Genomic DNA, 26,936 nt, shown 5'->3' with positions numbered 1-26,936 from the left:
TAAAACAAAAATAAAAGAAAAACCTGAATTTCCATTTTGAGTTTTTGAACTTCATGTTCCATTGATTTGACTTGCTTAGTTAAATTATGAACAGTATCTTCAAGTTTTGTTTTTCTTTGCTGTAGCTCCTAAAATGATTTATTGCTGAATCAATTATTTTTCTATCCTTTTTTTTTTTTTTTTTTTGAATGTAAAATTAAAATAAAAAAAATATTTACAAAACTAATTTTTAAATAAAAAAAAATTATTTAGTTAAACTGCTTTTGTTAAATATTACTTTTTTGAATTTTATAAATACCCATTTTTAGTGGGTTTATTTCTTATACATTCAGGTTACATGTTATACACAATAAAAATAACAACAAAAATAATAACAAGTAAAACTCAATTAACTAGTTCACAACTATATGAGTAACACAAAACCTATTCCTGTAAACTTGTGATATATTCTAGTTAATTTATTGTTGTTAAATTATTATTAGTATAAACTAATTTTAGTATAAAGTTAGCATATATAGGAACTAAGTACATGCACAGATAAAATTATAATAATAAAAATAAATGGATGAATTTAAAATAATTCTAAAAAGTCATTTGTTTTAATCAATTTTTTTACTGAAAAAAGTTATTTAATCAATATAGTTATATATAAATTTAGTAAAAATTTAGTTTTTAGCCTGTTTATGTTGAAATTAAATCTTAAGCTGTTATTAATTTTATGCATAACAATTGATGTTGGTTAATTAAATAAATATTCACTAATTTTGGTGATAATTTGATTTTTTGATTGCATTGATTATAAATCATATTAATGAAAATTCTTAAATGTATATTTATCATGTTTATTAGATACTTTCAAGTTTAAAATGTTATCATATCTTACATTGTACTTTATCTTAATAAAATCAAGTAACCTAAATAAATTAATTGCTTTCTTGTAATAAATCCTTACATTACATAGTTAAAGTACACTTCACAGAAAATTACTAACGAAGATTTACTAAGCTATACGCATCAATTTATTGATTGATTTTGAAAACAGTTTTTCTTAAATATTAGTTTATAAGATTAATTTTGAGCAGTATTTATATATAATGCATTGCTAAAGCTTAGTATTTATTTTGTCATGTGTAGTTTATTAATAAAATTGAATAGTAATTAAAGATAATGTTTTAAAGAATAGTAATCTTACTCTAATGACCAATCTAATTTATTAAGAATAAGTTTTTATATGCTTTTGTTTTTTATCTTACTTATGTGTTCATAAAAATGCAGTTTGTTGTTGATAATGAGCTTAATTTAAATTTATTAACTACTTTAATTATGATTTTATCAATTATCATAATGATGTTGGTAATATTATTTTATTTTGATTGCTAAAAATATTACTTTAGTGTTTCCTAATGTCAAGTCTATTAACATGGCACCACTCAGTTAGATCTTCCTTATTAATAATCTTCAAAGTTTGATTCAATTTTAATAAATTTTAAGTAGAATTTGCATAAATTGGGTTATTAAAATCATTTGGGTCTTTAATTTTTCATAAAAGCTTACAAACTTTTTATATAATGTTTTAAAAAAATCCTTTCATATATTATTAAACAACGCAAAATATTGATAAAATCTTTTATTTTGCAGTAATAAAAATGATAATCGATATATAATTTTCTAATTCAATTCTTCCATGGTACTTTGTTACAAAACCATAAATTAAATAACCAAATTAAAAAATAAAAAAATACAGAACAGAAAAAAAGATACATTAGAAAAGCTGCTACTTTTGTATGTCTTAATTGATGCCTCACCATTTTACAGTTCACTGAAATTGAGTTCTCATGCACTACCATTAAAAATTGCAATGCTGCCATTAAAAATTACAATTCATAAATACACAATAAAGCATATACGATAATTCACAAACCACATATTGTTAATTTGCCTACATAGTCAATTTCTAAACCACATATTGCTGATTTGCACACATTGCCAATTTAACACATTACACTTGGCAACAATTTAACACATTAAACTTGGTAACAATTTAACGCATTACACATTAAGATTGGGTAAAAATGTTCAAAAACTAATAGTCAAAGGTGTAAATTTAAAAGAAATTAAAAAAAAAAAAAAAAGTGCAGCAAAACAAGAGGCATATCTTAAATAAGTCTTTGCAAAGAATACAAATTTCAGAAGATTCTGTAGAATAATTTCTTAATTTTTTCAACATGCTTCTTTTATGTAATTAATATTCAATCTATCATATATTATTTAAAAGAATAAAAAATTTGAGTTTAAACATTCTTATTTACTTATTTACTTTATTATATAATTTGTATATAATTGGGCGCTTAAAACACCCAACATTTTGCATATATATATATATATATATATATATATATATATATATATATATATATATATATATATATATATATATATATATATATATATATATATATATATATATATATATGTACATATATATATATATATATATATATATATATATATATATATATATATACATATATAGAAAAACAGAGAGAGAATATAACAAATATTGAATTTATCATTTTCTTTATGAATCTTGTTTGATAGACTGCATTGTAATAATAAAGTTAAAAAAAGATAATAAACCTCAAGCATCTTTGTATCACTATAGAATTTTTTTTCAAGAACATCGACATCATTTGGATTGTAATCTTGTGTTAAGCGATTGCCAATTCTTCCTTTAGATGGTCTATTTCCTCCACCACTCATGGTCCCTAAAAAAACCTATATAATTAAAATAGATGAAAAAAAATAAAAATAATAAAATTTCTAAACCAAAGCAAAGTTTAGCCATTAATTTTGATATTTATAGATTCAGCAAACTTGATAATGCTTGAGCATTGATTAATTTATTTTATCTAAATTTTTAAAAAACAATTCTAACTAGCATAACATAATTAAAATTTAAAAATCGCATAAAAGCAACAATTTCAAAACTTTATGAAAGTTTTAAATATATTATCTGTCAACTAAAGCAATCTTTATGAAACTTTTGAATATATTATCTTTAAAATAATTTGCAATTTTTTTTTTTTTTTAAATTTTTCAAAAATTATAAAAAAGCCATTAAAGTATACAAAGGTTAAATATCTTTAAAATACAATACCTGTTAATAATTATTAAATAACATTATAAATATATTGTTATTTAAGGATTTTCAAAACTTGCTTTTTTAATAGCTTCAGATTAAGTTGCACTTTAGTTCCAGTTTGTAATAGAAATTGCAATTTGTATATGCAGTAGTGGTAGAGCTCATGTCTCATAGGCGATAAGTACTGAGTTCAATTCCCACCGCACCAAGGGTAGTACCATCCTCAACTTGTTTCTCCATGCAGTGGTCTTATTCGTCAAAGTTCATGTTACAGAGTTATAGAATTGAGAGAGGGTTGTAACCACAATTAAAGTAGCCGACTCAACTGTAGTGGCCTTCTTGGCCTTGGGTAGGTTAATTAAAATTAAAAAAAAATCTTTGTTTTAACTCAATATGGGTCTATTATTGAACTATATATAGATTTAATTTGTTTAAGTATAAAAAAAAACTGAAAAATTTTATATTAACTACTAATGAATTGATATAGGTATATTGATATAGGGTGATTCTTTGATTTTTCTGTTTAGTTAATGATAAAAATCATACTGATGTTGACAATGAAGAAATATTTTATAAATATTTTTATAAGTAGAATAAGAGGTTTTGGCTTTATTAGCTTATATAAAGATTTGTGTTATATAAAATAAGATTTAATTTGTAACTTAAAAGTTTAATTTCCAACTTAATTTTTGAAATATTTTAATTGGTCAAGAAATAAAAGTACTACAATTGGATAGTCAAATGTGAGATTTATCAATAAATGTTTCTATAAATATATTCAAGTCTTAAATGTAGTGATGAAGATGTTTTTTTCATTGTTAATACAAAGCATGGCAGATCAGTGACTATTTTTGCTATTAGTTATTTGTTATTAGGATTTCATTATATTTGTAGGCTTAACATATTTTAGTTATAAAATTTGCAATCATATAATGCGGTAGTGGTGTAGTGGTAGAGTGCTCGCTTCATAAGCGAGAGGTTCTGAGTTCGATCCCCACCACGTCCTTGGTAGTACCACGCTCAACTTGTTTCTCCGCGCAGCAGCCTTGTTCATCAAGGTTCATGTTTCGGAGTTATAGAGTTGAGAGAGGGTTATAACCACAATTAAGTAGCCTCCTCATCTGTAGTGGCCTTCTGGGCCTTGGGGAGGTGAATTAACAAAAAAATAATAATAATAATAAATCCCCTCAGATAACTTTAGGTCTATTTTAAATAATTTATGTTTATTACCTATAATGTTAACCCTAAAAATAAAATTTAAAAGATATTTCTTTATCAAAAAGGCAATACATTTTCAAAACAAAGTTTATAAATTTAATTGTTTATACTTTGTGTTTTTAATTTGCAGGTAGACTTTGTTAATTTTTATTTGATTTAAATTGCATATTGTCTTTTGTGGTGATTTGAACTTATAGATAATTTTTCAAAAAACACAAATATGTTTTTTGAAAAATGTTTTTTAAAACCTACGTAAAATAATATTTACATTTGTTTTAACTATCTGTAATGAATATTTAATAATGGTAATTGTATACTATTTATTAAACTTTTTTTTTGTGTGTGCTTTCAACAGTAGTTCAACAAAATACCGCAAAAAAAATTCATAGGATGCTTTGATATTTGGTTGTTTACAATTGTTAATATGTTTGTTGGAAACTCATACATGGTTGAAAATAGTCAAACTAAAAAAAATAATGGCAGATTAATTATAAGTCTCCAGAATGATAGAAATGCTGTCAAGCAAGTTGAAAATAATTGTCTCCAAAATAATTATGCTGAAGGAAGAGCTGAAAATAATTTAAATTTAAATGAGGATAACATGGTTAGGCAAGTTAGAAATATGTCACTAAAATAAAAGAAAAAAGCTCAGGAAAAATGAAATTAACCAAATGTAGTACATGCTGCTAGGTGAGCTGAAGATAATTTGAACCCAAAAGAAGACAGTGTGGTTATGCAAATTAAAAACGTACAAAATGCTGCAAATCAATAGCGAATGCATTATATAGCAAGAAGTAATATTATTAATATTATTTTACAATTATTTAGGAAAAATGAATCAAATTTGTTAGAATTGTGGCGCTAAGAAATTACCTGATGAAATACACTTTTATGTTGTCATAATAGCTTTACAAGAAAAATTATAATGCCTTATATTCGATAACAATATATCAAGTATATCAAGATCATACATTTGATAGAGTTGGTATGTATCTTGAAAAACCATGTTTCTTTCATGGTCAACTATATGATGCATGTTGCATGAAAAACCAATTTCAATTTCAATTTTGTTTTTCAAAATTAAAAAACAAACTATTAAATGCTGTTTTGTTAGAAGAATAAAAAAACCTATTTTTTTGGTATGGCAGGCTGTACTTGGCTTAGCTTCTTGTGGTACCTGCTGTTATTAACTGATTTTAAAAAGAAGTTCATAACTAATGTTATGCAGTCTTTTTATGTTGTTAAGTAAAAGCAAAGATAATACTAAAAGCAATCAGAACTAAATAGATTAAATATACTAGCTGTCAGAACCCGAAAATACAAGTCTTGGTAAGTTTATTCTACATAGACCATCGGTAGTCATTGCATGAACCTTTATTTATCAGCGGTTCGGATATTTGCACCCAAAGCAGGTATTCTAAATAATTTTAGAATACCCGCTTGAAATGTGTTAATTAATTACAATCAGTATAAAAAGTTAAAAAATTTGAAATAACTCGAAATGTCTATTTATTGTCTAAATAGTCTAATTATTAGACTTAAAAATATGAACTTACCATGACCCATATAATACACGCCACATTACGCCTATTTCGCACCGACCATTTCTATACTTATTCTTTATATAGTCGTTTTATTTCAATAATTTTTATTAAGTGGTGGAGAATAAAAATCTGTCAAATCTTTGTTTTGAGTTAACGATTAATGTTCAATACTTTATAACTTCCTATTGTAAAATTGTAAACTTCTATTAAAAAAAAAAAAATGGTTACATATTTATACATTTTTTTCTTTATTTAGTTTCTATTAAGTTTGTATTAAACTTGCCCCATAATTTAATTTTAAAAAAGATAAAAGCTTGAATGTAAAATGTTTTTTCCTATAAGAAACAAAGTTGTCCCTTTAATATGTGTAAAACGCGCAGACTTAACTAATTACCTAAGCACATTATTAACTTAGGTATTTCTATCGTGATGTATGCGCAATAAATTTCTACCGGGGTTGTGAGCTAACCATTTTGACCACAAAGACGTATTGTCAGATAAAAGTTTTAACACTATTTTATAAACAAAAGACTTTATAAAACAGCAAATAGACATTTTAAAAAATTCTCTTTCTTTTATTTGTTATAATATATAATATCTTTATATATGGTTATGTATATAATGTCTAAAGAGTTTCTAAAATGTTTTAGTTTGTATTTTAAAAAATCAAAAAATTACATATATTTAAAATAAATAAATAAATAGATATATATATATATGCAATTATGAGGAAGATTTGAACCACGGCCATTCAGTTCAAAAATGCGGCAAGCTAACCATTTCAGTCACTAAGGTGTTCAATAAAGGTTTTAACCATATTTAGTAAACAAAAGAACTTATAAAACAGCAAATAAATGCTATAAATCAAAATTAAGGAGATGTTTCCAAAATGCAATTTTCAAGTTAAAGTAACACTGTAAAGCTTGATATAATTTTTAACATTGCATAATTTAAAGTTTACATAAGCTAGACATTAGCATCACTATTTTTCATATTTTCTTGTAATGGCTGCCATGAGTTCCGTGTCAAACAACCACAAATGGGTAACAGTAGCATTAAATTCAATATTAATATATTATAGGATATGTTTATATCAAATAATAAATTTCAGATAACAAATCAAATTGTTGCTATTTCAAGTTATAAATTGCATACCCAAACCCTTACATATAATATAACCTAATCTCTACATGTAACATAACCTAATCATTACATATTATATAATTTACCTGCAATTACAGCTAGTTCAAATAGAGTAATATATAAAAATTGTTGGTAATGTAGTTAATCAGATACTTAAAATTAACTAAAAAGTTAATCTTAACTATCGCTCGGTGATAATGATGATGATGACAATGATGATGACAACAATGATGATGATAACAACAATGACAATGATGATGATGACGATGATGATGATGACGATGATGATGACAACAATGATGACAATAACAACAATGACAATGATGATGATGACGATGATGATGATGATGATGATGATGATGATGATGATGATGATGATGATGATGATGATGATGATGATGATGATGATGATGATGATACACAAAAATCATTAAACCATATTTCATTTAAAAAAATATCTTCTATACAAGTAAAATATAATTTGCACTATACTAATTGATTAAACTTTATTTACCTGACATTTCAATTAGCTCTCCTTTTAATGTTACTACTCTCCAACGACTGCTATTCTTATCCTAAATAAATAAAATTCCAGTTAAGAATCTAAAGTTTGAGAAAATTGTTCTTAAGTAATCTGATAAAACCAAAACAATCGTACCAAATAGAACCAGATTAAGTTTTAAAAAATAAAATAGCAGATAGATCACTCAATTAAATAGTATAAAAGTTAGATGTTTAAAAAAGTGCTTGTTAAAGCAGCATTTATATATATATATATATATATATATATATATATATATATATATATATATATATATATATATATATATATATATATATATATACATATATATATATATATATATATATATATACATATATATAAATAAATAAATATATATAAAAAAATATATATATATAAATAAATAAAAATATATAAATAAATATATATATATAAATAAATATATATATATATATATTTAAATATAAATATATATATATATATATATATATATATATATATATATATTATATATATATAAATATAAATATAAATATATATATATATATATATATATCTTAATATAATTGCTAAAGTTAACGTTTTACATCCTTTCGCATTCGTTTTTAAAGTAGTTTTAATTAGTTACTAGGCTTTTCTGAATTTGAAAGAGCGCGTTCTCAAAATGCATGCGGTCATTGGGGAAAGATCTATTAAGCTAGTTATTACTTAATATCTTTTGGAATTTAATTATTATTTATTAGTTTAGATATATTACATAAAGAATCCTATTAAGATAAATAATTATGGTTAAGATCATATTATAATTGAAGTATAGAAAATAATTTTGTAATTTATATATAACATTTTTATTACATATAATACTAGCATGAGTTACCCGGCGTTGCCCGGGCCAATATATAAACTGGCTTACCTGATATCTGTACACAAAAATGGGCCCAAAAAATGGTCCCCTCTGATCCCGGGGTCAGGGGGGCCCATTTTTAGGCCCCCTTGACCCCGGGGATCGGGGTACGGGGTCAAAACCCAGCTAAGAACCTTCTCCCCCTCGAGGACTACCCCCATGCCAAATTTCATCGAGATCGGTCCGGCGGTTTGGATTTCTATAGAGAACAAACAAACAAACAAACACACACACACATTGCCTTTTATATATATAGAAGATAGAAAGGATCACTCCTTTTATTTGTTTAAGTCATTTTCATTTTGTTTGTTTTAGTTTTTTATTTAGCTTTATTTTTTTTTTTTAAAAGGAAAATAGGGGTATGGATGAGGCTGTGACTTGGTAAACGTGAAGAGCAAGATTTGTCAACCTTGCCAGCCAAGTGATGCACTTATAGCAGAGGGTTACAGTGTTTAGTGTCAAACTGTTACTGCTTTAGGTCTAGGTGTTTTCAAGCCTTTATTATTAATTATTCTGAAAATACATAATACATAATATTGTACTTTAATAACATTTTGCATAATGTTGTCACTTAAGTTCTGTTATATATGAATGTTATGTTACTTAAATTATGTTATTTGCATATTATATTAACTTATGGTGTGTGCTATTGTTGTGTGTTGTTGTTGTGATGTTGTTATCTTTTGCGTTAATAGACATTTGGCTTACCTTTATGTTGGTGTCTATTGTTAAAAACGATAAATAGGTAATTTCATTATTAAAAATCACTGCTTTTAATCATTCACTAAAAGCCAAGACAAATTATTTTGCCATATATACAATTTGTTTTATCTCAATTTGGTTTTTTGTCTTTAGCGCTGTTTATTACATGATTTTGCTATAAATATTTTGTAATCATGATGTATTTGCAACCATGATGTACCAGCATAAATTATTTTCCAAAAGCTAACATGAAATAATAATATTTAACAATTACTACTCTGGTAAATCACAAAAGCTTTTCTCTATAAGGTACATTGATTTTCATTTTTTGTATGTAATGTTTTTTTTATTTATCTACTTATTCGTTACATTTTTTATTTTAGATTTATCAGATGATGTATTTATGTGGTATAGAAGAACAAAATATTGTAAAGTTTTGTGAACTTTTTAAAAACATTAGTAATATTTTAGAAGAAATAATATTGAAGTTTGCAAAAAAGGGTTTACAACGGGGTTTTTTTTAGTTTTCTGTGTTAGTAATATGTTTATTACTAGAATTGCAGGTTTTTAACAATTTTTTATTATTATTTGCTAAGTTAATTTTTTTTCAAACGTCTAGCTGATATATTTATATTCTTAAAGTCATAAGATTATTGTATAATTTATTTTAAATGACAGTTTGTTATATATAATAATTATTTGTGTGTGCTATTTAGAGTAGAAAAAAAATTATATAGGAAAGATCACAATCTTCGAAATCATTAAAAAATGATTTAATGTTTCAATTGCAAACTATTATTTGTGAACGGAACCCATTTGCTCTTGCATTTAAAAACATGGCTGAAGTGGAAGATGAAGAAATTCATCAAGCAGCTATAGAGGGTCACTCAGTGTCAGTTGTAAAAATGTCTTTACTTGAAGGGCAAGATAGACGTCGCTATAATCTCCCTTCACATAATGAGTTGTATTCATTGGTGAAGATGGTGCACCACCTGCTTCCAGGGAAGTTGTTATTTACCCAAGAGTCATCCTATTAAAACTATATCAAGTATGTCTGCCAATGTAGATCCTATGGTTTATCCTCTAGTTTTTCCAAGGGGTGATGCTGGTTGATATAACCAATTGGTTCACAACCCTGAACATGCTTCAGGGTTGTGAACCAATTGGTTATACCAACCATATCTCAGTATTAGAATTATAAACTTTCAGTTAGACAATTTTTCTCTTTACTCCTTTATGGCAAAAAACTGTTTCAGCAATATGCTGTTGATGCATATGTTAAAATTGAAGGCCAGCGCCATGCTTTCATCAGAAATAACCAAAACAAACTGAGAAGCGAACATGTAAACAACCTTTGAAATGATCATAATGTTAGACCAGGGAGTGTTGTAGTTTTGCCATCAACTTATGTAGGAAGTCCTAGAGCTTTAAAAGAAAACTTTGAAGATGCTATGGCTATAATTAAAAAGTACGGTAAACAAGATCTTTTTATTACTTTCACTTGCAACCTAAAATGGCGCAAGATAACTGAAAATTTATATCCAGGTCAGACAGCAAATGATAGACCTGACTTGGTTACTCGAGTAATTAAACTCAAATTAAATAACCTTCTCAATGACATAAGCATTTAAGCACAGTGTATAAGGGAAAGTTGTAAGACATGTTCAAGCTATTGAATTTCAAAAGTGTGGTTTGCCACATGTTCATATTTTACTTCACTTTGCAAATGATAAGCTTGAAACAGCACATGATATCAATAATTTAATATCTGCAGAAATTCCAGATCTGATTATTAATCGTGATCTTTATGACGTTGTTAAAACTTGCATGATTCATGGTCCATGTGGCATTTTATTTTTTCAAGAAGAGTTGGAACAAAAACTAAGTATAAATTATATGATTAGTATAGTTAAATAGATGAAGCATTTAAATCTGTACCTCTGAAGTCAAAGGTAGGTTGTCACATTTTAGAAATTGTTCTTTATTGACTTATTCTTGATGGTTATATTTATGTAATTTTTTTTTGTGTTTTATTTAATTTGTCTTAAAGCACATGAAATATAATTTTGACAAAAAATAAACAAAAAGTTAAATAAAAAAACTGAAAAGTCATTTCTGGACAACAGATGTTTTTCCTTTGAACATTGTGGGGACACCAGACCTTTTGTATTGACCTAACTCTATTTCAAATTGTCGTAGGACAACAGTCTTTATACCTCTGTAGATACTGAAAAAACTAAAAAGTTAGTTTTAGCTTCAGTTATCTTTTTTATTACTTTAGACAACTTTATGGAGGAAATGAGGGGAATAGGTAAAAAAAAATTTAATTATAGATTTATATATATGTAAATATTATTTTATTGATTATTCTGAGGTATATTTTTTTGTCTTTAGTGTCTGGTAGAAGCATAACTGGTAGGGCTGTGTTTTATATTTTATATATTTTGTATGGAGAAATATGTGCAATAGGTGAAAGAATTATTTAATAAATATGACATTTTTTAACTGTTCGCGTTTTACTCACCTTTATTAAAATAAAATTTTTCACATGTTTAACCCTTTTTAATTTACTCTATTTTTTTTTTTAAATATTTTTAGCATCGTCTTCTGTTACCTGTGAAAATGGTGAGATTATACTTTATATTTTAATTAAATAAAATTGCAAATATCTATAATTTTTATTATATACTTCTATTTGTAATTTTAGAATCATTAACATTTGAGCACTACAGAAATTATTGCTCCCAACACCCAGGGCTTCTCTCGGAGAGGTCCTTTAATAAGTAGTATAGTAATGGCGGTATGGATGAACCTTCCTTCAAATGGAGGGTTCATCCATACTAGGGTGTTGGGAGACACCGAAGAAAAAATAGCAACCAAAAGGCTGTAAATGTCTTCTATCAGTGAAGATATTTATAACTTTTTTGTTGCTGCTTTTTCTTCTGTGATTTTTTTTTTTTAATTTTTTAATTTTTTTTTTTTAAATATATTATGTTGTATATTTGATTTATTTTGGTCTTTTTTAATCAAAATTTTATTTGTTTTTTACCAATTAAATTAAATATAGTTAAATTGATTCATTATCCAATTATCATAATATGATGCTACATTCTATTGTTAAAAATAATTAATTGGTAGTTTAATTTATTGAACTCATTGCTTTTAAAATTTACTATAAGCCAAGACAATATATTTGGCTATATAAATGCAATTTATTTATATCTCATTTGATTTTTTATCTTTAATGTTTTTATTAATTAAAATATTTTAAATCTATTGTGATGTCTTTTAAATTAAACTAAAGTTTACTAAAAGCCAACATGAAATAGCGTCATTAAACAACACCGACAAGCTGCACCATGACAGCAACTGAAGTATGAAACAGGGTACCGAAAGCAGGTAAATTGTTTTCCAGTTTGTTTGTTTTTTTTTCTTTATGTCTACTTATCTGTTACAACTTTTTGTTTAGGTTTCATATGACGCATTAATGCAATATAAAAGATCAAAGTTTATTTTTTTTTTTTAATTTCTTATACACATGTTTGATTGTAAATTAAATTTTTTTTGTTTGAAATGTATTTGTACTCAATTGCTTAGTTATTTATAATAAACTTAGTTATTTTTAATAAATTTATTTAGTTGTGTGCATTTAACGTTTGTAAGACGAAAAGTTTCTTTCACAAACTGTAGTTTAACTGTAGTTTAATTTAACAGGTACTTATACTTTTATTACCACAATTTTGCTTTTAGAATAACTTTATCTTGTGTTGTTACCTATATGTGTTCAAGTATAGTGTTCTATATTTCTAAATGATTGTTGTTTAGATATCTAAATTAATAATAAATTAATAAAGAATTCAAAGTAAACTGCTTATCTTAGAACTACTTTCTTTTTAAAATTGAAATAAAAAGCGTTCCTCTAAAATTGTATTTATTTTTTGAAAGTTTCTTTTCATAGTAAAGAAAACTAAAAAATGTATACTTTTTCAACTCAGTTTTTCTAATATCTTTTAAAATAATCGTTTGGCTCTGATTAGGGTCCAAGTGTTTGTTTACCAGTACTGACTCCATGAAAAATTTTACACCATTTAAAGTTGTATGGTTTTTTATTTTCAAAATTTTAATAATTAGTTAATTCATCGGTATAGGCTTTAGCCTTATCCCATCCATCAGCATCAGTATCGGCCACAAATGTGCTATTGGTACATCACTAGTATCAACACTCTGCACATGTTTTAAAAATATATTTTAATAAAACAAAAACACTATTATTTAAAAAAACTTTCTAGTCATTATTATTGCGGTTTTTTAAAAAACGATAAAACCTAATATACATTAATCTGCATTATTTTAATTTTTTTAACTTATACACGACATTAAAATGTAGCTTCATTGCTGAAGTCGCCTATTTGTTGTTAAAAGAAACTTTTTTTACCATAAAAGTCTGTTTTGATTGGTATATAAGGATATATATATATATATATATATATATATATATATATATATATATATATATATATATATATATATATATATATATATATATATTTATATATATATAATATAGAAGCATAACAACTCAAATTTCAAACAAGCTATGGTAAGGCAAGATCTTTATTCTTTTTAAATGAATTGTACCAATTATTTTTTTATCATTTTTTTTTTTTTATATGCGGAAATATAATAAAGATTAGAAAATGAAAACAATTTACAAAAATCAACACATGGTAACAAAGATTTTAATTTGTAATAAATGAATTTATAGTAAAAAAAAATTACAAAAGCGAAAACAAGATTTGTTTTTAAATATTATATGAACTAATTATTGAATAATATATGAATTAATTTTATATATTTTATCTTATACAAATATATTACTGAAATATTAATTATTTTACCTTTGGATAAGCGATTCTTGTAGCTTGATCAAGATTATTAGCAACAAGAGTGTCTTTTAATGCAAAGTAAAAAGCATTGCGCACATCCTCTGTCTTCAATTTCACCAAATCAAAAAGTCTTGGTACATTTTCAGGTCTTAAAAGAGTTATTATTAGGCCAATTAAAAATATGCTCTAAAAAAATATGTTTTAAGCACTTAAATTATGTTGTGAAGAACCAATTTTAAGCAGTTAAAACATACAAATTATGCATTTAAATAATAATGGACAATTACTTATTTGCATTATTTGATTTTACTATAAAAAATTTTCATCCATAAACTAGATAATGTAACAAAATATTTCTTTGATTAAAATTTTTGTTAAATAACAAACATTTCACTTGAATTTTGAAGAAGAAAAAACGATAAAACAGTGTAACAATATTGACAATATTAACTTCTAACATGTAACAATATTGACAGAATAAGTAATAACATGCAAATATTAAGGAATATCAGTGTGCCCAGGTAACAAACAATTTTGGTGCTATATTGATCCAACATTCTTTACAAATAATGGAAAGAAACTATTAACCTATGTTGGACTTACACAGAAAAAAAAACGGAACCAAAATACAAAAAATAAGTTACATAGTGTTAAAAGTCTTAAAATGATTTGTTATTTCTGTTTTTAGCTAAAAAAATAATTTATTAGTTAATTAAATGTTAAATGCATTTGTTTTATATGATTTCAAATTAGTAAGATTAAAGAAAAATTAATTTCTAAAAGAACTCTTAAAGAAGAAAAGTATATCACCTGTGTGATATACTTTTACATATATTTAATCAATACTGGCCAATATTGTTAAAATGTTGACATTCCATTAGAATTGACATTCAATAAAGAACTTTTATAAAGTTTTTTTTAAAAAAAACTTACGTGTTTATTTTTGAATTCGCTTTTTGCTCACAGTTACTAACCTAGAAATAATAGTTAATGTCATTTTTCATTTAGTTTTTAATTATATGTTATATATAGTTTTCAGTTAAATTATATATTCAGTTTTTTATGTATTTACATTTATCAAAATAAAATTATGAATTCTTTTTAAATTATTAGGACAAATATTTATTTGTATAATTGATGACAAATAGTTCAAGGATTTCTAATTTAAGACACTTGGGAAGATTTTTAGTTTTATAAGAAAATTTTCAACTTAGTAAAAAGCCAGTTGAATTATCCATTTTTTAAATAATATTTCAAAACAAATTTCAAATCTTTAATACTATTTTCATATTATGACATGATTGTCAACATGGCACAGCATCATACATAAACTATGTAAAATTGTTTCTGATAACAACATTAAAATGTGAAAAAGTGTGAAGTGTTAATATTTGAAAAAAAAAGTAAGAAAAGTAGTAGATAAGTAGTAGAAAATAAAAAAAATACTGAAAGTGAACTGTTAGAATCTTTAAATGATAAGGAATTAACATTCTTGTAATACATGGTTTACAAAAAACATTCCAAAGCAAGTAACTTGTGTTAAGACACAAGTTGAATCTTATTTAAGATCTTAATTAAAAAGTAAAATAGAAAATGGGTAAACAACATAAGAATAATTATTATAATAATTGTATTTACCTCTGCAAGACAGAGGGGGTAAATACAGTCTACAGTGGGCAAAAAGGCAACCAAAACCAAAAAAAATCTATCAATAAAGTTTAAAACAATTTTTTTAATAAGAATTTTACAGTAGATATACTGCACACCCTAAAATAAATTAATTTAGCTAAACAAAAAATTTCTTTCTCAACAAAATATAATTTAAAGTTTTGCAATAAAATCTTGTGAAAATGTTTTTCACTTTTCCACAATGCAAATGCAAAAAGTTTTAAATTAGTTTTGTGGTATAAAAATATATAATTATAAATGCTTTTATAAACTTATTAAATAATTGTTTATAGAACAATTTATTCAGCCAATATTATTTTTCTTTAAAAATTAAACTCCCTTATGAGCTGTATCCATAGTATCTACAGCAATAAAACCTAATAGAAAAATTTATAAACAGTTTTTTACCAGTTTTATATAATTTATTTGAAGAAAAATGACTTTTTAAAGAAGCATTATTTTAAAAGGACAACTAGGAAAAATTTGTTGCTTATTATGCCCTTATCTCTTATGTATATATACCTCCCTGCATGCTCTAAAAACTTTTTAGAGCATGCAGGGAGATATATAATAAGAGTATTTATCTAGTTTTTTACCTCCACTTTATCCCTTTGGAACTTTCTCCCATCATCATGTTTTCCTGACTCATACAACCTACAACTTCTTAAGTCAAACATTTTCTTGCTTTTTAACTTTATTTTTTGTTTTCTAGTAACTCCCAACTTAATAGTGGTTGCTTGCAGCCTTGTTGGGAGTAAATCAGAATTAAAAAAATTGTATATTTTGAAGCCTATAAACATATGATTTCATAAAATTATTTATCTAAACAAAATGATGATAAAGATGTGTGGTTTGACTCTAAAAGCAAAGAAAAGAAAGCAAAAATTGTAGGCAGATATTGGGAATAGCACCTTACCTAACAGATTGCATCAGCAAAAACTAAGGTGATTTGAGCATGTAATTTAAAAAACTAAAGAATTGAGTATCACTATGTAAAAAGATGGTGATTTCAGGATAAAAGGTAGTTTAAAGTTAGATTAAAATTTGCACTATCATGGAAGCAAGGACACTAATATTATGATGATGCAGAAAACAGAAAGAAAAGGGAGAGAAAAATAAAACATTGATAAATATAAAAATAATGAAACTTTATGCAACAACATATTGTTATGCCAACCCGTTTTTATTTTATCTTTTTATAGGATTATGATCAATAATTGACTTACTTTATCCAGAGCAATAAACGTTGTGGAACCAATATTGTTTTTCTTTAAAAATTGAACTCCTTTCTGTGCTGTATCCATAGTATCAACAACAATAAAATCTAATGGACCACATGCAGTGCTAATAGCTATGTCATATTTATTTTCAATAGCACCAAGATCTCCCTGAAAGAAAAATATTTAAAAAAAAAAAAAAAAAAGGAAATCAAACAACATCACATGAAAAGTGTTCTTTTTAATTTCCTTTATTAAAAGAACAAACATAAAATCAAATGTGTATTATGAAGTGAAATAAGAATTACAAATCAAGTTAATTTACAAACAGTACAAGTAGATAACAAAAGTTTGAACTCAAGCGTAATGCAATATTTTATTTTTAATATTTTTTTTTTAGGACAGACTTTTTTCCTTTTTTTCTAAAAAGAGCTTAGATTTATCATGGTCAATCTAATTAGAAATAAGGATCACAAACCAATCACATAAATTATAACATATTGTATCACTCTCACTCAGTATCCAGACCATAGTGTGTGAACAGAACATAGCGGGTGAACCGAACATAGTGTGAGAACAGAACATAGTGTGAACAGAACATAGTGTGTGAACAGAACATAGTGTGTGAACAGAACATAGTGTGTGAACAGAACATAGTGTGAGAACAGAACATAGTGTGAGTAAAGAACATACTGTGTGAACATTTTTAAAAGTTTAATCTTTTCAATTCTCTCTGTTAAATTCTCATTATGAACTTTTTCATTTTTTATTAATTTTCATTTTCTATAATTCTTTTTCATAAAACAAATTTAATGCGAAAGCATTTAATTTTTTTTTTTCATAAAACAAATTAAAAGCTTTCAAATGCATCTGCAGTCTATGCAAAGATCTATACCAACTTTAATTTTTTTTCAAAAATATTTAATACTACTAATTACTAAATGCTAATTATCAACTCGCATATAAACTACTGATTATTAACTCGCTCAGCCTAGAAATTAGAAAGACTGACAGGCTAATTAATTCACATTATTTAATTAGTTCATGATTTATTCTTTTATTTTATATAAGCAGTGTTTTAAGCATCATCTATTTTATTTAAGCAGTATTTTATTACATAAGTACATAGTTATGTTTTAATCTTTTAAATTTTTCGAAAATTAAAATAAAAAATTTAACTTTTGATAAAACAATTATAAAATATTTTATATTGAGACACAAACAAAACATAAAAAGTTACCTCTTATTAACATGTAATTTTACATGATAAAATTGCTTTTTCATAACCCAATAAGTGCTACTTAAAATTTTTTAATTAATAAAGGTTGTCTAATATATAAAGGGTTGGAAGGTTGGATTCAACCTGGAAAGCCTAGAATTTCTAGACTTATCCAAAATGATCCAAGTATTAGAAGAATTATAAGCTTTTTTTAATGAAATCTCTGTATACCAAAAAAAAAGTGTGAGTTAAACTCTTTACTTGATATTGGGAGGTGTAGTTGCATGCAATACAGATATTTTACATTCTGTTCTGAGCTTACATTATGGAATTTAAAAAGTATTTTATTAATAGGAGCATACTAAATACTGTATGATACTCCAGCTAGGAGAGATGACTACAATAGTTTCACTTGGTTAAATTGTTAATCACTATATTACTAAATTAATTGAAGACCAATTTGATGCAGATCCTTTAATTGAAAAATGAGACAGCATTGCAAATTCATGTAATTCAACTTTTAGACATAAGTAATGTTAAAGAAGCCTTCCTTTAATAGTCTTTTTTTGTTCAAAAAAGCTTCAAATGACTTTTTCACTGTTTAAAAATCACAATTGTTCAGTTATGTTTCCTGCTTGTTCAAAATCTATTTATTACTCTGACTGATTAATGAATAATTCCATAATTTAAAGAATTCAATCAGATTCAATAGCTTCACATTGCATTATAACAATAAATTTACAAAAAGTTCAAACTACCACATCAACTTGAGCACAAGGATATAATTATGCCAGTGTAAAAATGTTTTGGCAGAGTAAAGTTTGGGAAGTTTTCAAACAATTCAATTTATTTTATAACCAAATTTTTAATTATTTAATTCAGGCTATTTTTTAAGATGTGCTTTTTCAAGCATTTCAAAAGGCTTGAAAAACACATAACATTGTTAAAAAATTTTTGGAAAACTTAAAATGAAGGTTTTAATTAAAAATTTACAGATTTACCTATAAAATGTTTATGAAAATTTATATTATCAGTAATATAGTGTATGTTTATTAATAACTAAATAACAATAGTTGTATATTATTGTATAATATTAATGATATAATTTGTATTATTATAATGTCTGTATAACAACTAAATATAATAATAACTATATAAATAAACCTACAGATTTAAATAACCTGTAAAGTTAAAAGAGTAATTTAATAAATAATTCAAATCTTTACTAATCTTCCATAGATTCCAGGAATTCTTCCATTTTCTTTTTCCTTCATGAGGGCATCAAGTACAGCATCTCTTAAAATTTTAAACAAATTCTTGAACTAATAATTATTAATACATTAGATATTACAAATACTATTTACTAAAATGAAACTTCTAATACAAAATACTAATTTATTAAATGAAAAGTTTAGTAGAATAAAAAATATTTATATTTTTGCAGGAAATAAGATATCATTATCATTATTTAATCATTTTCAATTCAAGATTTTATTGACAAATACTAAAGAATAAGGTTAAAGTTAAAAACTGAAATTATATCTACATTAAAAACTAATAATAAAAAAACGGATTCATTTAGACAATAGCAAAAGTTAATAATTCACAGACCTCTTTGTTCCTTCAGACTATGGCATTTCAAATGAAAAATAATTAATTATAGTAGCAGTCTTTATGTTTATAAAATAACAAATATTACAACTTTACCATATAGTAGCCTGCAAAAGCAACTGGACAAAGCACAAATGGACACGACTCTTCAATAAAAAGTCAATGAAAAAAGTTGAGCACAGTACTACAAGGGACATGTTGGAAATCGAACTCGGAACTTCTCACTTAAGAGGCAAGTGCTCTACCACTGCACCTCTACCCAATAACAAAATTACGAGGTTGAAAAAATGTACAAAATACTACCTCATGTACAAAAATATCAAGTAATTTGAAAAAAAAAATACCTTGATTGAGACGCATGCATTGCACTTCTGCACTCTTCAAACTTATGACGGTTTTTTTTTACCTGCAAAAACATTTTGTTAGTTAAAATTAAAGTTTAAAAATTTCTTTTTCTTATTTTATTATTCATTTTCTTTTTTAAATTTGCATACAATTACTTTTGCATAAAAGCTTCTATATTAGTAATTATTTGTTAATTCCAAATATTTCAATACATATAAATATTTTTAATGATTTTCCTTATTGCTTTATAAAGGCTTAATAAATAGTGACTAAATATTAGACAATCAATTGATTTAAAATAAAACTGCAACTTTTTTTTTTAAACATCTTCGCTTCCAACAAGGCTGAAAGCAACCACTATTTAGGGTTGGAAGCTACTGAAAGAGAAAAGATGAAGATTGTAAAGCAAGATAACAATTGACAGATGACTTAAAAGATTGCAAATTATATGATTCAGGAAAGCAAGATGAAGGCTGCGAATTCCAAAGAACTGATGTTCGAGGAAAAAAACTAGACAAATAAGAGTTTTTAGAGCACTTAGGAACAGTCACAGAAAAAGGATGACACTTAATTGAATGACAAATAACACCAGAATTAATTTTAGTAGATGGCACAAGAAACGCTAGCTCTTTCCATTATAGAATTTGTAGAAAAGAGAAAGAGAAGCAACATTACAACGATGTGATAATGGTTGGAGGTTGGCTGCGAGAGCAGGTCCAACTATGTTTACAATGTATTTTTGCACCTTGTCTAAAAGAGAAAGGGCATCAATAGAAGATCTGCCCCAGATATGGCAACAGTATTCCATACAAGGCCGGATTTGAGATTTATAGAGATAGAGAATAGAATCCAAAGTAAGAAAGTGTCGAGCTCGATGAAGAGATGCAACCTTAGCAGATGCTAATTTTACAACAGATTTGATATATGGTTTCCAAGAAAGATCAGAAGTAAGAGTTAATCCTAGAAGATGAAGAGTGGATGACTCATCGAGTACATTACCGCTCATAAATATAGGAAGATCTAAATTATTGCAATAACGATTGACTGAAAAAAATTGAGTTTTATCTGAATTGAAGTTCACCAGCCACTGTGAGCCCCATGCTGTAGCAGAAGTGAGATCCTTTTCAAGCTCAAACGCCCCCTCCAAGCAATCAGAGAGTGATGGCTTCTTAACACGACAAGAATAAATGGTAGTATCATCAACAAACAATGCCTCCTTAGATGTGAGAATATCTAGAAGATCATTAATGTAAATTAAAAAGAGTATAGGGCCAAAGATAGAACCTTGAGGAACCCCTGAAGTTACAGAATAAGAAGGAGAGTGCTGTCCATCGAGGACAATTTTTGTACTACGATTGGAAAGGAAGGATTCAATAACCTTAAAGATGTTACTGGATACACTATAAGAAGAAAGCTTATGGAGAAGACCAGCATGCCAACAAGCTTTGGAAGAGTCTAAGCAGGAAATCACTTTAGATACAGAAGTTGGAGTGATATGAATGTCAAGCAATGGATCAACCTGTTTGACAGCTATATCAGGTAGAACGCAACTAGTGGAATCAAGAGATGATATTGATGAAAAGTTCTTAGAAAAATAATTCAGCTTTGTCTTTAAGTGAGGTGACAAAGTCTGAACCATACAAGAGAGATGGAATTACAGGTTTGCCCATATTATTGATACTATTAAAGATTCTCCAGAAGTCACAAGAGCCTAATTTTTGTGATGAAATACAAGATTTCATGACCTGAGAATAGCAGGCTTTTGCATTAGACAAAACCTTTTTACAATGGTTTCTAGCAGCAATAAACAGACGTCGGTTTTCTGGAGAATTGTTTTTCTAATAGATATGGTTCCGCTTGGCAATTGCAGCAGCACAATGTGAGGATAACCATGGAGGAGAGTGAGGCTTGACCTGGAATCATTGACAGGGAATAAAAGATTCCAGGCCAGCCTGAATCCACAAAGTTATGTAAGAAGCACATTTGTTGACAGGAAGACAAAAGATTTCTACCCAAGGGCCATCACAAAGAAAATCACAGAAAGAATCCCACTCAGCTTTAAGGTAGTTGTAAGAGGTACGATGATAGGAGGATTCAGATGATGAAGAAGAATGAGATATTAGTTTTAGAGAGATCAAACTGTGATCAGAAGCACCTATGGGTGAATGTGGAGAAACTGAGCACTGACTAGGATCAAAAACAAGACATAAGTCGAGAAGAGAAGGTAAATGATTCGGGTTGTCTGGAAAGTGAGTTGGAAAGTTGACTATTTGAGTTAGGGATTGAAAAAGGTAAAAGTTGTGTGCTTTAACGCCTGCAAAATCACTGACACTAGAGCCAAGCCATTCAGTGTGATAAGCATTTAAGTCACTGACAACAACAATATTGGCTATGGATAATGAGAGAGGGCTTGGTTACTATGATCAGAAATAACATCAAAAAGAGTAGTCTTGAGATGAAGGAGAGCGATATAGAACAAAGAGAAAGGCGATAGAGTGAAGTGGTGTTAAACGAAAGCGCATAAAAGAATAGTCTGTGGATTCAAACCTAGTTTTATGACAAATGGGTGAACTCTTACGAATGTAAATGCCTAGGCCAAGCATGTGGCTATTGGAGTCTTTACGAATTAAAGGAAGATAACCATCAACACTAAGATCGCAAGATGAGACAGCTGAAGTCAAATTAGTCTCACAAAGAACAAGTAGGTCTGGTGAACTTTGCAAGAGATAAGACTCAACAGAAAAAACATTTCGAATCAAGTTCTTTAAAAATTTTTAAATTTGTTAAAGAACTTGACTCAAAGCATAGATACTACTCAGTACACTGTTTAATAGCCCAAGCAATTGACCAATAGCCCAAGCAATTAACCAAGTCAACACAAAAAAGGCAATTAAGTATGTAAGTTCATTTAGAACTCATAGAAAATTCTTGCTTTACTAATAAACAGTCTTTTTTATCCTAATTAGCTTGAACAAAAAATAATTCAAAACACTAATGCTTTTTCCATAAAATTAGTTATTACTACTTATAAATTTCTGTGATTCTATTAACTATTTTTGTTCTTTTTTAGGAAATTTAGAAAAATAAATTTTGAGCCAGCACTGACATGTATGTGAAGGTTAAATTTTGTTATGAGGATTACAGTTCTATCAAAAAAAAATATAAAGGTAAAGAGTATTGTTTATATATATATATATGTATATATATATATATATATATATATATATATATATATATATATATATATATATATATATATATATTTTTTTATATTTTGTTTACCTTAGATCTTTTTAAATTTTCTCATGTCATTTTTAAAATTTTGCTCAATTCAAGTTATATATGTTTATTGTTTGCATATATTTTTTTTATAAATATGTGTATGTGGCAATATGTGTTTTATAACTGTTTTACGAATGTGTTTTTATAATGGCTTAAAATGTATTTTTAGTGTTTGTGTATGTGGTAGTATGTGTTATATTATTGTTTTATAAATGTGTTTAAATGTTTATATAATGTTGAATATATATATTGTGTTTATAGTTGGTACATAAGTTTATATTTTGTTGCTTTCAAAGTGCTGTGACTTGGAAAATGTGTAGAGCAAGATTTGTCAACCTTGCAAGCAAAGCAATGTACTTATAGCAGAGGTGTGACTTGGTAGTGTTTAGTGTCAAATTGAGTTACTGCTTTAGGTTTAGGTGTTTTCTAGCCTTTATTATTAATTATTCTGGAAATATAAAATAATTTCTTTTAATAGTATTTTGCATAATGTTGTTACTTATGTTCTATTATGTGTGAACATTATGTTACTTAAGTTCTGTTATATTCATGTTATATTGTCTAATGGTGTGTTCTATTGTTGTATGTTGTTTTTTTGTAATGTTTTGAGTTGATAGACATTTAGCTTACCAAACTGATTATTGATTAATTTACTTTAAATGACAATTTCTTATGTCATTTTTATAAAAATTATTTGTGTGCTATTTAGAGCAGTAAAACAAATTGTATAAAAAAAAGCACAATCACAAAAGATCCCAAAATTAAACATATTTGAAATTATAATGCCTGTCTTTCTTTTGCTTTATTTACAGCTAATGTAATTCAACCCATGATTCATGGGTTGCCATGTTTTAGAATATGTGGTCAAGTTTTTCATCGTATAGGTAATCTAAGGCCAAGATGTTCTGCCAACATATTATCAGCTATCATCTATGATCCACTTGCAGCAGTAAATTTTAGAATGCAACAACGTGGTAATGATCTTTGCTTAAATGATTTAATGTTTCGATTGCAAACTATTATTAGTGAAGAAAACCCATTTGCTCCTGCATTTAAAAACATTGCTGAAGTAGAAGATGAAGGAATTCGCCAAGCACCTATAGAAGGTCGCTCAGTGTCAGTTGTAAAAATGTCTTTACTTGAAAGGCAAGATAGACGTTGCTATAATCCCCCTTTGCATAATGAAGTTGCAGTTGTATTTGTTGGCAAAGATGGCCCTCACCTGCTTCCAGGGAAGTTGTTATTTACCCAAGAGTCATCCTCTTAAAACTATATCAAGTATGTCTGCTAACTTAGATCCTATGGTTTATTCTTTTTTTTTTTCCAAGGGGTGATGCTGGTTGGCATAATTAACTGGTTCACAACCCTGAATGTGCTACATTGGTTAGAAATCATGTTACATTATCTCAGTATTTCAATTATAGACTTTCAGTTAGACAATTAACCTAAACATACTGAGAAGCGAGCAGTAAGATGCCTTACACAAACATGTAAACATCCTTGGAAATGATCATAATATTAGACCAGGATGTGTTGTAGTTTTGCCATCAACAATGTAGGAAGTCCTAGAGCTTTATTTAATATAATTTGTTTTAATATAGTAGTTTTAACAAAAAAATGTTTGTTCCAGGTTTTTTACTTTTCTGTTTTTCAGATTTTTAAGAACTAAGCAACTTAGCTAAGCAAGTTTTGTTTTATATTTTAGTGCAATTGGAAAGAGCTGAAAAATATTTTTTAGAGCGATTAGAAATAAGTGAAGTGATTTTTAGTCACTTCAGGTCACTTTATTGTTATTTTTTATTACTATTATTAGAAGGGTTAATAATAATAACAATTTTTAGACAGTAGAACTGGAACTGATTTTAGTAAGCTTGCTATACTTTTTTATTTATATTGGGTTTATTCTTTATTAGATATATACTTTATGTATTTAACATGGAAAACTGTCTGTAATTTGTTGACAAATAAGTTTATATACATAAATGTGCCTATATCTATTTTTTTATTACTTTAGAGTAAAATATACTGACTGATATTGCTTTATTTTTTACACTTTTAGATTGTGTATTGTAGTCTAGATTCTTTGCTAAATTACAATTTATTGATGTAAGTAAATATTGTTTTATATTTTTGATAAACAACTTACTTGTCAGAATTCAGTGTCAAGCAGTGTTAATCTCTGTTTATTTGATTTTAAACACTTTAGAACAATACTAAGCATGAATTTTACTATTTATAGTAACAGTTGATAACAGTATTAAATTTAAATGATTTTAAATTTTTTTTTAAATTCAAACATAATTATGTTCTTTTTTTTTAGTTGTCTGTGTCATCACTTGATTAGTTTGCTTACTATTGAAACATGATTTTAATTTTGTAAATTTAATGATATGAAACTTTCTCTATTAATCATTAGTCAACAGTTAAAGAGAAGCTGGAACTTTACATAATAAAGGAAAAAATAATTTTGTTTACTGGTAACTTAATAAAACCAGTTAATATTATTTATTGCGTGTCTTTTTTACTTATTTTAATATGCTGCTTTGGAAAAACTTTCTTTCTCTCCCTCTCTCTTTTAGATGAGAGTTAAATGAGAATTAGTACAGGGAGCATCAATAAAACTTATGTAATTACTGAGCTCTTATGTATTTCTTAATACCACAATTGATAATGACCATGTATATAAAATATTTTACGAGTTGCTTGCTATTTTATAATATAATTGTTCAAATTGTTTAACTATAATTGTTCAATATTGTAATAAATAAAATCTTTTTAGTTCAAGTATTATAGTTGATAAAATATCTTATTAATTTGTGGTGTTTTTAGGTTAAGTTGTCTAGCCTTTTTATAATCTTTTCTTTTTTTATTATTTTGGAGAGGCAGTAACGTCTGTAATGTGTGCTTACAAATATCTTATACTATGCGCTATTGTTACTGTGTTTTGTGTTGATAGAGCTGGGCTGTTATAGCTATTTTTTTAATTCTTTATATTTTCTGTTATACTATTATTCTAATTCTAATAACAATAAAATGCAAATAATACTTTTGTAATTAAAAATTGTAATTATTTTTTATTTCTTTCTTTAGGTGTTGGCAGGCTTTACTTGACTTTCTTTTTATGGCACCTGCTGTGTTGTAACAGATTTTAAAAAGAACTTAACTGATGTTAATGTAGTCTTTTTTTGTCATTATCTATAAGCAATGATTTAATTACTAATAACTCGTATTACGGGTTGCTTACTGTTCGTTTAAATAAAAAATGCTAATTTTTGTTAATCTCCTAATAAATTTGTTTTGTATTTTGTTTAGGAATCTTTCTAATATTGCACTTCACTATAAACTCACTTCAATTGATAAATCTTTTTCATTTTGTGTCACTTGTTTGAGTTCTTTCTCTGCACTATCTAGCTCTTTTTTTGTTGATGGTAAGTCTTCTTCAATAGCAATCAACTGTCTAAAATTAGTCAGAAATTAATTAAAAAAATGAAAACAATCATAAAGCAAAAAAAAAAAAATTGAAGACAACGAT

General features: G+C 26.3%; 1 protein-coding gene across 1 annotated transcript in view; it reads right to left on the bottom strand.

Moving 5' to 3' along the window:
• Window positions 1–26,936, bottom strand: part of LOC100209077 (structural maintenance of chromosomes protein 4) — a 91,948-nt gene that overhangs the window by 40,848 nt on the left and 24,164 nt on the right. Inside the window, exons 13-21 of the mRNA XM_065788492.1 lie at window positions 26,753–26,861; window positions 20,122–20,183; window positions 19,393–19,462; window positions 16,957–17,118; window positions 14,996–15,036; window positions 14,075–14,210; window positions 7,562–7,622; window positions 2,638–2,765; window positions 24–128 (exon numbers count right to left, since the gene is read on the bottom strand). Coding sequence (XP_065644564.1) covers window positions 24–128; window positions 2,638–2,765; window positions 7,562–7,622; window positions 14,075–14,210; window positions 14,996–15,036; window positions 16,957–17,118; window positions 19,393–19,462; window positions 20,122–20,183; window positions 26,753–26,861 — 874 coding nt within the window. The remainder of the gene's footprint in view (window positions 1–23; window positions 129–2,637; window positions 2,766–7,561; window positions 7,623–14,074; window positions 14,211–14,995; window positions 15,037–16,956; window positions 17,119–19,392; window positions 19,463–20,121; window positions 20,184–26,752; window positions 26,862–26,936) is intronic.

Source organism: Hydra vulgaris, chromosome 01, assembly GCF_038396675.1.
Source record: "Hydra vulgaris chromosome 01, alternate assembly HydraT2T_AEP".
Lineage (NCBI taxonomy): Eukaryota > Metazoa > Cnidaria > Hydrozoa > Anthoathecata > Hydridae > Hydra > Hydra vulgaris.
The sequence above is the reverse complement of the archived record's forward strand: the minus strand, read 5'-3'. Positions and strand labels throughout refer to the sequence as shown.